We start from the raw sequence: 15993 nt of genomic DNA, 5'->3' as shown, positions 1-15993 counted from the left end.
GGAATACCACTCCTCGAGCCTCTCTCGCTTATGACGACTTTACAGGCTGTCACTGTGTCTGTGCACGTACGTCATCCATTGACTGTCTGTTCACTTTACTTGCCCCCACATGACGCACTTGGTGAAGTGGCCCTCATTGACCTTCTTACACAGCTTCCCCAACCATTCATTATTTGTGGTGATTTTAATGCCCACAATGTGCTTTGGGGCTCTGCAATTACCTGCCCCAGGGGTAGAGCAATTGAGAGGCTTCTCCTGTCATCCTGTGCCTACTTGCTTAATGGAGGACAGAGTACTCATTTCTGCACAGCGACTGGGTCGTTCTCTGCCATTGATCTCTCGCTTTGCTCTCCAGCTCTTGCCGCCAGTGCTCACTGGGAAGTGGTCGCTGACTTAAAAGGCAGTGATCATTTCCCATCTGGATTCACCTGCCAGATGGCGTGGGCCCCGAAAGGAGACCACCACGATGGGTGCTCAGTGGAGCTGACTGGACACTTTATAGCCAGTTGGCCCAATTCGAACACTGTGCGACTGTTGAGGTGTGGGTGGATCATATTACCGAAACGGTCCACCACGCCGCTGCAGCATCCATTCCACAGTCCACGGACCCCCGGAAGAGGCCACCTGTGCCTTGGTGGAGTGCTGAATGCCGCTCTGCAATCAAGACCAGGCGTGCAGCTCTGCGTCGGTTCAAGTCTCAGCCGACTGCTGAGAATCTTGCAGTATTTCGGGTGGCGAGGGCAAGGTGTCGCCGCATTATTTGTGAGAGCAAGAAGAGGTCATGGCAACAGTTCCTGAACACCATTAATCGTTCCACCAAAAGTTCCATTGTGTGGGAGACCATCAGGAGAATTTCTGGCAGAGGAGGGAGGTGCCCCATAGCTGCTGTAATGAATAACGGCACTCTCCACACGGATCCGCGAGACATTGCCCAGACTATGGCATGTATTTTGCCACAGTTACTGCAACAACCCGTCAGGATCCAGGTTTCCAGTCCCATAGGGCCGTTGCTGAGAGATGTAGTCTGGACTTCCAGTCCACCTCTCATGAAGTTTACAACTGCCCATTTTCTTTGTGGGAGCTGGATTCTGCATTGTCTGGAGCTCGTGCCACATCCCCTGGTCACAACAGGATCCATTACAGTATGCTATGGCGCCTCACAATGCGCAACAAAGAAATCCTCCTCGCACTTTTTAATGCCATTTGGGCGTTGCGTCACTTTCCTGACGCGTGGCGTGAGGCAGTTTTGATCCCTTTTTTAAAACGTGGGAAAGACCGCACGAGCCCAAGTAGCTACTGTAGTGTTGCCCTCACTAGTTGCATAGGGAAGACCTTGGAGCGGATGGTCAACCGCCGCCTTGTCTGGATGTTAGAATCCCGGCAACTCCTTAGTCGCTTTTAGTGTGGGCTCAGGAGGTTTCGTTCCACCTTCGATAACCTTGCCCTCCTGGAGGCGGCTATACAACAAGCTTTCCTATGCCGTCATCACCTTCTAGGTGTATTTTTCGACATTGAGAAGGCCTACGATACCACTTGGAGGCGTCTCATCCTGGAGCAACTTCACGAATGGGGTTTTTGTGGTTGTCTTCCTCTTTTTATTCAGTCTTTCCTCTCGCCACGATATTTTAGATACTGAATTGGTGACGTCCTATCTGATCGCTTTGAGCAGGAGAACAGTGTCCCTCAGGGTAGCGTTTTAAGTGTGACTCTCTTTGCCATCGCTATTAATAGCATTACGTCCATAGTGAAAAGTCCTGTCTAGTGTTCTTTGTTTGTGGATGATTTCTCTTTGTTTTGCTCTTCTTCAAGCCTTGCAATGACAACTCGTCATTTGCAGCTTACGATTAGACGTTTGGATGACTGGGCACGGAAGACTGGTTTTAAGTTTTCCACCGAGAAGTCTGTATGTGTTCTTTTTAACCGTTCTCATTCGATTTTAACCTTTCCTGAGTTGCGGATGATGGACACTATTCTTACTTTTAAAGACACGGTGAGGTTTCTGGGGCTCATTTTTGACTCGAAGCTCACGTGGTTACCTCATCTTAAAGACCTGAAACGTCGGTCACTTAAGGCTTTAAGTATTTTAAAATGTCTTAACCACAGTACATGGGGAGCTGACAGGAATTGTCTGCTCCAGTTTTACAGGGCGTTTGTGCGATCTCGGCTCGATTATGGGTGCATGGTGTATGGGTCTGCGAGGCCTTCTTACTTAAAGATGTTGGACGTTGTGCACCATGAAGGGCTTCAGTTGGCCACTGGGGCATTCCGAACTAGCCCAATACCAAGCTTCTGTGCAGAGGCTGGTGAACCGTCACTTCATATGCGGCGACGGCTACTTACAGTGCGCCGGGCGTATAAAACTTTGTCCACACCATACACCCCTGCATACCATGCCGTTGCTCAGCCTCCTCTGGCACAGTTATTTCATAACCGGCAACGTGCGACGCAGCCCTATGGGATTTGCGCACAGGATTGCCTCACTGCGATTTCTAAGGCTGGTCTTCGTGTTTTGCTTCGCGGTTGGAGCAGTTCTCCACCTTGGCTCATCTGGAGACCCAAAGTTATTTTAGATTAGACTAATTTTAAGAAAGATCGCACACCAGATTTTACATTCCAATCTCTGTTTTTTTACATTTTAGATGTGCATCACGGTTTCACTGTCGTGCACACTGATGGCTCCAAACAGGAGAATTTCCTTGGCTATTCTGTAGTGTTCCCTGATCTAGTTACTCGGATTCGCCTCCCTGCTTAATATACCATTTTCGCAGCGGAGCTCCACACGATCCTGAAGGCACTGGAGCAGATAAATCGTGTTCGGGGCGATCGATTTCTTCTCTGCTCCGATTCTCTTAGTGCCTTACAATCACTCCAGAACCTGTACCCGACTGAGGAGATGGTCCAGCTGATACATAACCAACTGTACTTGTTTCAACGGCGGGGTACAGAACTATCCTTCTGCTGGGTGCCTGGTCATGTCGGCATATGGGGCAATGAACAGGCCAATCGGGCTGCCAAGGAGGCCTGCAGAGAGCAGGATATGGTCCAGTGCAGTCAGTCATCGCTGCACTCCACAGGAAGTGCATGGAGTTGTGGGAGGACGAATGGCTGGCGGTGACGGCCAATAAACTGCGGTTGATTAAGTCAACCCCTCGGCCGTGGCGTTCCTCCTGCCAGTTGCTCAGGTGGGGGGAGGTGGCCCTCACACGTCTTCGGATCGGGCACTGTCCTCTCACACATAGCTTTTTATTACGGCGGGAGGATCCTCCGTTTTGTGATGCTTGTGGTGTGCACATATCTGTCGGGCACATTTTAACAGAATGCATTTTATACCGTGATGCACGGGCAGAAGCACAAGTTGATGGGGATCTGCCTTCTGTTCTAGCTAATGATGAGACGTGTGTGTCTAGGGATTTTAAGATTTGTGATGTATCTGGACTGTGGCCTAAAATTTTAGGCTGGAGGTTTTAGTGTATTGCAGAGTGACTGACTCCTCCCGCGGTCAGCCAGCCACTTCCATCTGCTACATTGTTTTAGCTTCTTCTATCATTTTCTTCCTGTGTTGTCCATGTTTTACTGCTGATGCTCTGCTTCATCCCACGCTTTGGTGTGGGTGAGCGCATGTTTTTCAACGATTGTTACCCATGTTTTCTGTTCCATTTTATATTCCTTTTCTGGGATTTTTCTTGACACCCGTCTCACTAAGTTACTGAACGGGCGCTGAAGACCTTGCTGCCATGCGCTCAAAACCCCTCTACTACTACTACTACTACAATTTGTCACTAATTACTTTTGTGAAAGAGCATATTCTACTTAGTTTACAGAAAAAATAGATACATTAATACAACTGTCAAGAATTCAACCTAGTACCAACAAACTTCTTAATGTGATGTAACATTAAAGTTTCCACTAATTTATTTTGCAATTATATTGTAATGTGTTGTGCTGCATGCCGTGTGGCGTCCAAGTTTGCATCACAAGGTGGCTTGCTGTGGGTCACCCAGTCAAACACAACAACTTGCAATTGTTTATCATTTAATATTTATCAGTTTGTGATGGTTCTCAAAATACCCTTCATTTGTAATGTTTTTTTTTTTTATATTCTGAAATATTTAATGTTGTATAAATAGCTGCACTCTCCTTCCAGGAGTTTAATTTTGTTCCGGCTGTATTGGTGTTCGTAATAAACATGCTTTCAGTGCCAAGTACTGTACTTCTGGTTATGATGACATTGTTTGATGGAGATGCCTGGTACTTCAAAACGTATACATCATTGTGGCTCCAATTAGGCAACGTAAAAGCTGTAGCTATACAGAGCCAGAATGTAAGCCGTACATAATTCCCACCATCCCTGTATTTGGGAGACCAATAATTCCAAAATAGCAATAAGTCAGGTGAACAGCAGTCACTCATCAGCATTTCCTGTAGATGATGGTCAGAACCCACTGAATGACTGAAAGGAATCAACCGATTTGCCACATACAACAGGCAGAATCACATAATGTGTTCGGCAGAAGTATATTTTTACTTGGATGGCACAGCCCAACAGTGGTTTGACGACATGTTACAGAAGTTCAGTGCATTGTCCGGACAGGCCTCAGAAGTCCCAATGGTACTGACTAATGCCCTGTCATCGTCAGCTGACAAGCATCACTGTATGCAGATACGGAGGGGCAGGTGGTCAGCACACCACTCTCCCAGTTATTATCAGTTTTTTTGACTGGAGCTGCAACTCATGAGGGCTGAGAGCAAACTGCTTTCCAGCATCACTTGGCACACCTTGACAGTCACCCATCCAAGTGCTTGCCAAGCCCAACAGCGCTTAACTTCGATGATCTGACGTGAACAGGTATCACCACTGTGGCAAGGCCATTGTCAGATGTTGAACAGCTCTGATAAATTTTTGGCTGAACTGAAGAAAACATTTGGTAACAATCAGATGGAAGTCCACATAGCAGAAGAACGATTGAAGAACAGGGACCAATGTCATGGTGAAATGACACAGTCCTGTATACAGAATACCTTGCCACTATGCCACATTGTGGATCAATATATGAAAGAAGCTGTCGAAATCTCATATTTGATGAAAGGAGTTGCAGAAGACATGTGCCCAGCTCTTTTGGTAAGGAGGACTGCATCAAGTGGTGCCTGTGCATAAAGGCAATGCAACACAAAAGAGTCAGACGAAAGAGGTACTACCAACTGCTGGATGTGATCCCTATGGCAGTTCACCATGAAATACACCTTGTTGTAAGAGAACAAGTGCAGCATTTTATGGGTCCAAAACTTTTGCACCATGTAAGCAAGACATAGCAGAAATAAAAGTTGAACTCATATGGCAGGAGGTGATAGTGTTGAAGAAGGGCTGTATCAATTTCCACCACCAGTTGAACACACCAGGAAGAACAGTCTCGGCCAGCTTGGGCTTACATCACAGCAATCAGATAACAATCCAGCACCAGACCAACACTGGAACAACTAACTCCTCCACCAAGTACAACACCCTGCAGAAGAACAGACATTTGGAGGAGAGAAGACAACACACCAGTATGTTTCCACTGTACATACCCTGGAGAAATACACTACTGCAGATAAAGAAAACATGTTTTCAATGACTACTACACCATCAGATGTCAATTATCCCAACAGTTCTTTTCACACCAGTCGACTGCAGATGATTCTAGTCGACCTGCTGGACAAGTCTTATCACTGTACCCTGGATGAGTTCCTTCCCCAACATTGCACATCCATTCCCCATTGCCGTACAGATGTACCAGCCACTCTCCTAGCCACTGAATTCAGGAAAACTAAGCAAAGCATTCATCTATGGAGACGAGGCCACCACAGATGAAAGTCCGTAATGGATGACAGTCACCATGATGTCAGGAAATCTTATTGACGTCATCATCCACAACCAACCTGTTCAGATACTTGCCGATTCAGGAGCTTTCTTTCCTGTAATGTTGAATGCTTATTATCACCAGCTAAAGAAGACTGTGTTCTATGATATGAAAGTGATTTTGGCGAAAGTCACAAATGGGAAATATGGTCAGCTGACAGGGACTTGTATTGCAAGATATCAATGTCAGAACTCAGCTTTTTGAATTTGTTGTTTGTCATAATGTTATTCTTACATGGGATTTCTTGTAGGGATTACAAGTAGTCATAGACTGAGGAAGTTTAGTGCTGCATAGTAATAAAGCAATTTGAGCAAGCACACATAACAAAGATTGTGCTTGGCGCTGTTTGCCAATGAAGATTTTGTTATCCTGCTGTCACCAATGAGACAAATTCCAGTCATCAATTGAGATGCTCAGGTAAACTGTAAAGCTTTTGTCAATTGCCAAAAGCTACTCAGGCTCACAAAAGAAATCTATATGCCAGTGATGATCATAAGCTTTGTATGTGGTCAGGGAGAACTTTGGATCACTAATTGTTACAAGCAGCAACAACTCATCCTTACAGATATGTGCGTAGGGACAGACACAGTAGTCCAGGTATGGTAGCTTGGTGTCATTGATAAGGAATCATGCTCCACTACTACAACAGACAATGCTGGGGTGAAAGCTACTATAAAACTGCCAAAAGGATGTGACCTAGCTGAGAGGCAATGTCAGTGAATAATAGCCATTCTGTGTCAGTTTTTGGTTGCTTTCAAATCTAAAATGAAAAAAAGACAGGCTAAGTGATACATGGTAAAATACCACATTAATACTGGGGATCAGCCACTAATCAGTCAGCACTCGTATAGATTGTCGGTGGCTGAATAATGGATAATTGGGATAATTGATGAGGGAGTCGTGAAGATTCTGCAAGATAACATCACTGAACGTACAAAGAGCACTTGGTCCTCTCCTGTGATCCTTATAAAAAGGAGGACAGCATATGACATTTCTGTGTCAACTACTGACAATTGAACAAAATCATGAATAAACGTGTGTATCCATTGCTGCACATTGATGACAGCCTAGACTGTGGGAAAGGAGCAAAGTTTTCCTCAACTAGCTTCATAACTCCTGATCTGCTCTAGGAGTTTAATGTTATGCCGTTTGGACTGTGTAATGCTCCGGCCTCCTTGGAACATATGATAGACAACCTGCTTCAGTGCCTTAAACGGACAGTATGTCTTTGCTATCAGGATGACATTGTCACTGTTTTCTTTTCTTTTCCCACAAACATATTTGAAGAATGTCTAAGCCACTTGACAGCCATGTTGTACTGTGTTCAGACTGTGGTTCTCTGCCTGAACTGCCTGAATCCAAAAAAGTGCATCTTCAACACACAAGAAATTGAAGAGTTTGAGGCACCTATTGGTGATGGGGTCTGTTCCAACCCAGACAAAATAAGAGCAATCACAGTTTTTGTGACTCATTGGCCTATTTCTGATGTGAGAAGATTTCACAGCATGTGCTCATACTACCACTGACTCATAAAGGGCTTCTGTGCCAATACACATCTCTTACAAGAACTATTGCAGGGAGATTCCAGATTTTCTTGAAATGAGCTGCAAGAAAAATCTTGCCTCCTCATTAAGGAGGTGCTAACACATTCTCCAGTCCTAGAATTGTATGATGAGAATGCTGACACAGCACTTTACAACAATGTTACCAGGTATGGGGTAGGTGCAGTTCCTGTACAAATCCAGGAAGTGCTGAAAAGATGATAACTTGTGCTTCCAGAGTACACTCCAAGTCTGAAAGGAACTGTTCCACAACCAAGAAAGAGTGCCTTGCCGTTGTTTGTGCCGTCAACAAGTTCGGCTATACTTATTTGGCAAACCATTCACCATTGTGATGGACCACCATTCACTGAGCTGGCAGAGTAGCCTGAAGGACCCACTGGGTTGGCTGGTGATATGGGCTCTGAGGCTTCAGGTATACGATATCACAGTGGTATACAAAAATCAATGCAAGCACTAGGACACCAACTGCCCTTCAAGGAACCCTTTGGCAGAACACAGCAGCTTGGAAGAAATCTCAGTCATTGTTGCTTTAAATGACATTGATGCTGAGCAAACCATAGAAGTCTTGAAGAAGGAGGAACCAACCAAAAGAGAATTTCAGTTAATGAACAGAACACCGTTTAACTATTATCCAATGGGGTGGAAATGGTTGCTTGTCATCCCATTTCGTATACACCTAGCTATCATGTAATATTTCCATGCCGCTCCAACATCACATTTGTGAAGATTCTAAAAAGTATGAGATGCAGGTGCCCCACTGGCCAGGTCTTCATCTGTCTGATAGACACTATGTGAGCCACTGTAAGGAATGCCAGCAACGGAACCACATGTTGCAATTACCTCTTGGGCATCTGCTACCAATTCTGTCAGCAGCAGTGCTTTCCACTGAATTGGAATCAATCTCTTGGGGAGAGTGGTAAAGTCGACAAATGAGATTCGATGGATTATAGTCTTCACTGTGAGATGGTATGCTTCGAAAATGCCTATGAAAAGCTTTAACAACAGATGCGGCCGTGTGCGTGTGTCCTGTTGTAATGCTAGCAGCTAAATTGGCAAATGCTATGACAGCCAAGAGAGCGAGGTTTGACAGTTGAAGGGGTCATGCCTAGCCGGATGAGCTTTACGGCTCTGTCAATAGGTGGCAGGACCTTTGACACACCATGATTGACAGAGCTCAAAGTATGAGCAATCCTGACCGCAGGTCAACTAGCCGGAGACACAGGCCATGTAGTGGGTAATACTTGACCATTTGAATGAACTGTGGAGGGTAGCTGCTATGGCCAAACTAAGTGAATGAAGAAAATATGAAATAGGGGAAACTATAAATAAAAACTAAATCAAACCAGTGACAGAGAAACCAGTCATATGGTTTTTGAAGACAAATATTAGATGAGTGTGTGAGTGAAGGTACACCCTGACTACGAGATTTAGTTTACAAGTTTTGGATGTAACCCGATCTTTAAATAGTAATAAATCACCAATTCCTTAAGCATTTCAGACCAACATAATGTTAATGGTTAGGGCTCAGTGAGCACTATTGGACTGTTCTAATAGATCATATGTAAATATTATGTACTTCAAATTACAGGCCTGAACGTATATTCCACACATGAAAAAGTGAATTTTCCTGTAAATAAAACATGAAATAGTGAAGGTAGCAGCAGCATTAGTAAATAGAAGTATTAGAGATGTATGACTGTAATTAGTTTAATTGTTTAATTTTTATTAGTGATATAACAATGTAAAATGGCATCCATATGAGCAAAGACACTATTTGAGAGAAAACCATTAAAGATACATGAATAATATAAGCAGCATTAAAAAGTTGATGAAATTTAATTCCAAATTCATGTTTGATATGTATATATAACAATAAAGTTGCAATTTTAATAAACTTTTTTTTTTTAGTCATCAGTCTACCGACTGGTTTGATGCGGCCCGCCATGAATTCCTTTCCTGTGCTAACCTCTTCATCTCAGAGTAGCACTTGCAACCTACGTCCTCCATTATTTGCTTGACGTATTCCAATCTCTGTCTTCCTCTACAGTTTTTGCCCTCTACAGCTCCCTCTAGTACCATGGAAGTCATTCCCTCATGTCTTAGCAGATGTCCTATAATCCTGTCCCTTCTCCTTATCAGTGTTTTCCACATATTCCTTTCCTCTCCGCTTCTGCGTAGAACCTCCTCATTCCTTACCTTATCAGTCCACCTAATTTTCAACATTCGTCTTTAGCACCACATCTCAAATGCTTCGATTCTCTTCTGTTCCGGTTTTCCCACAGTCCATGTTTCACTACCATACAACAGTGTACTCCAGACATACATCCTCAGAAATTTCTTCCTCAAATTAAGGCCGGTATTTGATATTAGTAGACTTCTCTTGGCCAGAAATGCCTTTTTTGCCATAGCGAGTTTGCTTTTGATGTCTTCCTTGCTCCGTCCGTCATTGGTTATTTTACTGCCTAGGTAGCAGAATTCCTTAACTTCATTGACTTTGTGACCATCAATCCTAATGTTAAGTTTCTCGCTGTTCTCATTTCCACTACTTCTCATTATCTTCGTCTTTTTCCGATTTACTTTCAAACCATACTGTGTACACATTAAACTGTTCATTCCGTTCAGCAGATCATTTAATTCTTCTTCACTTTCACTCAGAATAGCAATGTCATCAGCGAATCGTATCATTGATATCCTTTCACCTTGTATTTTAATTCTGCTCCTGAACCTTTCTTTTATTTCCATCATTGCTTCCTCGATGTACAGATTGAAGAGTAGGGGCGAAAGGCTACAGCCTTGTCTTACACCCTTCTTAATACTAGCACTTCGTTCTTGATTGTCCACTCTTATTATTCCCTCTTGGTTGTTGTACATATTGTATATGACCTGTCTCTCCCTATAGCTTACCCCTACTTTTTTCAGAATCTCGAACAGCTTGCACCATTTTATATTGTCGAACGCTTTTTCCAGGTCGACAAATCCTATGAACATGTCTTCATTTTTCTTTAGCCTTGCTTCCATTATTAGCCGTAACGTCAGAATTGCCTCTCTTGTGCCTTTACTTTTCCTAAAGCCAAACTGATCGTCACCTAGCGCATTCTCAATTTTCTTTTCGATTCTTCTATATATTATTCTTGTAAGTAGCTTCGATGCATGAGCTGTTAAGCTGTACTGTCACAACTGGCTACCTTATCTGCTACACTGTCACCAAAGCTGTACTGACTGCTGAAACTCTGGAAATTGCAAGGCCCAGTTTGATCCATATTGTCAGGGTGTGTAGGGCATGACTAGGACATCAACATATGAAAACAGGAAGCTGCAACTCTCAACCATTTTCATTAAAATTGAGTTGGAAACTTTTAGGTGTGCTTGTATACTTTGTATGGTAGCTAGTATCCAAGAAATCCTTAGCTGAGTGAGTAAGCATGTAGTTTATAAGTGTGACATCTATGGATCAGATCTCACTTCCTGTACCTTTCTTATCTGCAGGCTGCAGCAGAATAATTCCACAATGTGGAAGAGCAAGCTGTTGCTTGCACTAATTTTAATGGCCTCGCCAATACAGAATGCACTTGGTGATAGCTATGCTGTTACCATGTGCCTACATGGCGTTGACCTTTGCTCACACCTGGCTTGCCTTGTAAACAAACTGTTTGGACATGACCTGGCTTTCCACACTTTAAATGTTTTATGGCATGACAAAGACAAGCTTTTTGTTCATGATTTGAAAATCACTGAGGAGAAGATTTCCGCACACATCATGAACCATGAGACTGAAACTTTTTACGTATATGTTTACTGTTAGTCTGAGCCCTATTTTATTCACTTTAAGACTAGCATTAACATTAGACTGACTTTGAAGTGCACATTGAACAACAAATGTACGTGAAGCCTCAAAATCGACTTCAGTTGTATCCACAATAGGTTTTAGATTCCACAGTGGACAGAACTTTTTTTTGGATCAGGACCTGGCAGTTTGAGAACAGCGGCAAGAATACATGCATCTGACAACCCCAGGCCACTAAGGCATGTGGATGTGCACACATAAATCATTTGCAAGCAGGCGAGGCAAAGTTATATTACGAACAACCTCATTACTATATGTTGTACCAGATGAAAATTCATTTGTGCCAGATAAAAATACACTCACCGGTACACTGGGTAGCTCTTTGGTCTGCTCCAGGAGGAGAGCGAGTGGATACTATAACACATAAAACTTTATTACAAAGTAGATAAGAAGAATTACTTAACTTTGTACAATCCTTTCCACAGGAATGTCATGAGCATTTACATCCATCTCTGAACATTAACTTGTAACTTGAGACAGACAAAATTCAAGTTTCTCGCTCTGTGTGCATTTGATAATGTTCTATCTAATGCATTGATCTTGTATAATGTAATTATGAGTTTGCCCGACTTTGAAGATGTTATCATAATATCTTAGTGTATGTACCCATCAACTGATTTTTTTTCATCCTTGACCCAAATGAGCCAGTGGTATCTTGCAAGCAAGTGTGGACTGTTTGTAGTAATTTTCCAGAGAAGGTGACATCACATTGTGCAGTGTACGAATGTGTCACCTTACACATATTCTTGTTGTGCACAAGAACCACCTCTGATACTCGTTTGTCATGAGTCTGACCATAAGCTGACTGACATTAGCACCCTAGAACAAACATCATTCACAAATTACTATCAGATGGTCTGTAAAAATTGTGTTTCAGTGTATATGAATGACTGGGTTCTTTTCTCTGTAATACCTGTTTGATCAGTGTTAATAAAAAAATTCCTGTCATATTTTGGTATGAGAGTTCGTGTCTGTGTTCAGAAATTTGCTGCTTTATGAAGGATTTCCTGCAGTGAAGCACTTTCATTCTTGGTTGCAAATGTGGTGACTTTTCTCTGATGAATCCAATGCCTTCACTTGAAGAGTATGACAGATGAGACAGAAGCTTGAAAATTCAAATCAGGAAATTGGCTATCAGCAGCAAGAGCCCATTGCTGCAAGTTTCTCACCTGCTGATTACATTTTCAAGCTTGTATGAAATGATCATAGGTCCACAAATCAATTGTTTTAACTTCTTTGTTCTTTGCTCTACCTTGTTTTATATGTTCTTCCTGTCTTTACATAGCTTTTGTGCTTTTGAGGCATCCCCCCCTCCATTTCTATTAAGAGAGGCTGAACTCCAACCTGTATGCTCTCTCACTAGACTGTTTTTTTAAATTTTTAATTATTTATTTACATGTCTAATTCTGTAGGACCAAATTGAGGAGCAAATTTCCAAGGTCCTGGAATGTGTCAGTACTTGAAATTACAACATAAAAGTAAAAGCAGATCAAATAAAATGTTTATTAACTCAAAAAAGCCAAGCCATAAGTTTAAGTAAACCCAATCAACAATATAATATACGAATCAGTTTAATTTTTCAAGGAACTCCTCAACAGAATAGAAAGAGTGACCTGTGACAGAACTCTTCAGTTTGGATTTGAAAGAGCACGAATTACTGCTAACATTTTTGAATTCTTGTGATTGCTTACTGAAAATAGTTACAGCAATATACTGCACACCTTTCTGCACAATACTTAAGGTAGTGTGATCCAAATGCAGATTGGATTTCTGCTGAGTATTAACTGAGTGAAAGCTGCTAATTCTTGGTAATAAGCTGTTATTGTTAACAAGAAACAACAGTTAAGAATATATATATTGGGAGGCCAATGTCAAAATACCCAGACTAATGAACAGGGGTCCACAAAATGTTTGCAAACTTACACCACTTATTGCCGGAACCACCTGTTTCTGAGCCAAGATATCCTTTTAGAGTGGGAAGAGCTACACCAAAATATAATACCATATGACATAAGCGAATGAAAATAATTGAAGTAAACTAATTTGTGTGTCAAACGATCACTTACTTCAGTTACTGTTTGAATAGTAAAAATGGCAGCATTAAGTTTCTGAACAAGATCCTGAATGTGGGCTCTCCATGAAGTTTACTATCTATCTGAATACCTAGAAATTTGAACTGTTCAGTTTCACTAATCATATGCCCATTCTGTGAAATTAAAACGTTGGCTTTTGTTGAATTGTGTGTTAGAAACTGAGTCTTACAGTGATTTACAAATCCTGTAATCCAGCAGAACATAATCGCTGTCCACTTTCATGTGCTTGTCTTTGTTTTCGTAATCATCTGATGAAGTGACTTCATTGGCTTCTCCAAAAAAGACCTTCTTCATTGATTTATTTGTGGGCTATTAGTTTATCTTGTATCATGAGTTGTGTCTCCACTAGTATTTCAAAAGTGTTGTGAAATGTTTTTTGTCCAATTTCCATATGTTCTTTTGTTATTACTGCAGAAGGATTCAAAGTTGTGAGATTGTTTTGGAGGAAAAGCTGCTCTCAATACACAAGTGCAGTATTTAATAGCACTTTTGAAACTACACTGTAAAGCTATTTGGCTTCACAACAGGTTCACTTCCTCTTGCTGTCAAAGTACATGGCAAATCACTACATTTCCTCACAAAAACAAACAACTTTGAGCATTGATGAGTACCTACCTTGGGGGCTAACATATGAATTTAGTATTCTCCAGATATCTGAATGCTGTTCCCTTTCTGCCTCCATCAACTGAAAGTTGTTTGTGTGCATGCAGCTGTTCCTAGTGGACCAAAACTACCTTCACAAATACCAGGAAAATCATTGAATTGGAACATAAGTGCAAGAAAATAGTTTTAATGGGAAGTAACTGTCAAAATTTCAGAGAAAAATTCAATTTCTAGGGTAAAGATTATGAAAATAATAAACGATTCATTAGATATTGAAAATTTTCACTTTTGTAATGAATCAGTTGTTAGAATTACATGGAAATGAAGGAAAAAAGTTCCCGCACTGAAAATCCTCTTTTTATGTCATAGAAAGTGGACCTGGAACATGAATGTATCTCATGGAATATAAATTAATTAAAGAGTTATTTGGAGAACTTTAAATTGCTCACACAGTGAAGATGATATTGCATCATCTCTACAGAAGGCTAATGGCCTGCTGGAGGGAAAGGGTTCGCTCTTGAGAAGACCATAGAACATGGTATGAGTTTGGCCAGTCTGTCACACCAATCTGTTCTTCAGTTATTTACAAACAATAGCTGCTATTATTCAGTTACCAGTAAGAATAATCATTTATTCAGTATATTTGCCACTATGGTTTACTCCATGAAAAGGCTGTTAGTAGTATAATTCACTTGCTTCACCAGCACCTCTCTTCTTGAAAGAAACTTTTATAAAATAAAAAGGTGGGAATGGTTGTAAAGTTAAAAAGAAATTAATCAAATCATATTTATTGAATATTCTGTCTGATGTTGGAGGCACATAGAAGCATTAAAACTTGAATACACAGTATTAATGTTCCACAATAATATTTGTTTAATAGTTCGTTATGAATCTACTTTCAGCTTACAAGGCCATCATCAGATACGACATGGCCTAGGAAGCCAAAAGCTGGTTCATAACAAACTATTAAATAGATATTGCGGAAAATTAATACTGTGCATTCAAGTTTTTAATAAACAAATTCTGAGAACAAAGGCATTAAACTGATAGCTCAAAGTGTGACTACATGAACTGTGTGATAGTTTATTGTTGTTGGTTATATGTCTGTGTTAAAATATGTACTAGAGTTGGTCTCAGATTTTATCATCTTCCAAACTTTCTGGTCTTCTGGAAAACACTTGTACAACAGTATTCAAATTCCATCCACCCATCCATCCTATACATCTGTTTCGCTTACATCTTGCTGGACATTTGTGACATACGTATTGTTTACACAAATGATTTCTTTATGAATTTTATTGAATAGCATTATAACAAAAGAATCATAATTTGTCATTATGTCATTGGCATATAGTTAATAATTATGTATTTTCATTAGGAAATATATGGATACAAGAAGTGTCCTTGGAAAACTGCTGGGACATGGACGCTGATACTGCTCACATGTGGACTAGCAAGATTACTTTTCCACTGGAAACCAACCTGGATGCTCAAGTCTACACACAAAAGATGCTCACTTCAGAGTGCTGAGAAAGTGTTGGTTGCTGTAAGTAGTCATTGACAGATATGTTTATAAAACTGTATGTAAACTTGAGGGAGGGGAGAATGCTTTTACATAAAGAAATGTTTGTACCTTGTTAGAGTAGTGTGTATTGACTGATTATCATATGGCATTGCTGACTAGGTTACCCCGAGAGATAGATTTAGTCATCTACTTGGAAAGATTTTCCATTCATTCTCGCCCACCAACACCTTTCCTTTGTGAAGTGTGAGGATTGTGCATTAAGTATACCTGTTGATTGTAGGTGACCGTAATTGGTGTGTGTAGTGAGACATCATGTTTGTGTTGTATGATGATGAGATAAGGTGGAGGGCCAAGCCCAATGCTTTCACATGGCTTACTCCTCTCAAATGGCACCATAGGGTCTGCTGGGCTTAAATGTCCCCATCTGACAGACGAATCACCACCAACAGTGCTGTATGCTCTCATTTCA

General features: G+C 41.4%; 1 protein-coding gene across 3 annotated transcripts in view; it reads left to right on the top strand.

Annotated features, from left to right (window-relative positions):
- LOC126297792 (polyamine-transporting ATPase 13A3) overlaps positions 1-15993 on the top strand; it is a 422483-nt gene that overhangs the window by 285451 nt on the left and 121039 nt on the right. For all 3 annotated transcript variants that reach the window (XM_049988996.1, XM_049988997.1, XM_049988995.1), the window contains one exon: positions 15378-15545. In XM_049988996.1, the coding sequence (XP_049844953.1) occupies positions 15378-15545 (168 nt within the window). The remainder of the gene's footprint in view (positions 1-15377; positions 15546-15993) is intronic.

The sequence above is a fragment of the Schistocerca gregaria genome, chromosome X (genome assembly GCF_023897955.1).
Source record: "Schistocerca gregaria isolate iqSchGreg1 chromosome X, iqSchGreg1.2, whole genome shotgun sequence".
NCBI lineage: Eukaryota > Metazoa > Arthropoda > Insecta > Orthoptera > Acrididae > Schistocerca > Schistocerca gregaria.
Note: the sequence above shows the minus strand (reverse complement) of the source record. Positions and strands in the feature narration are given on the sequence as shown.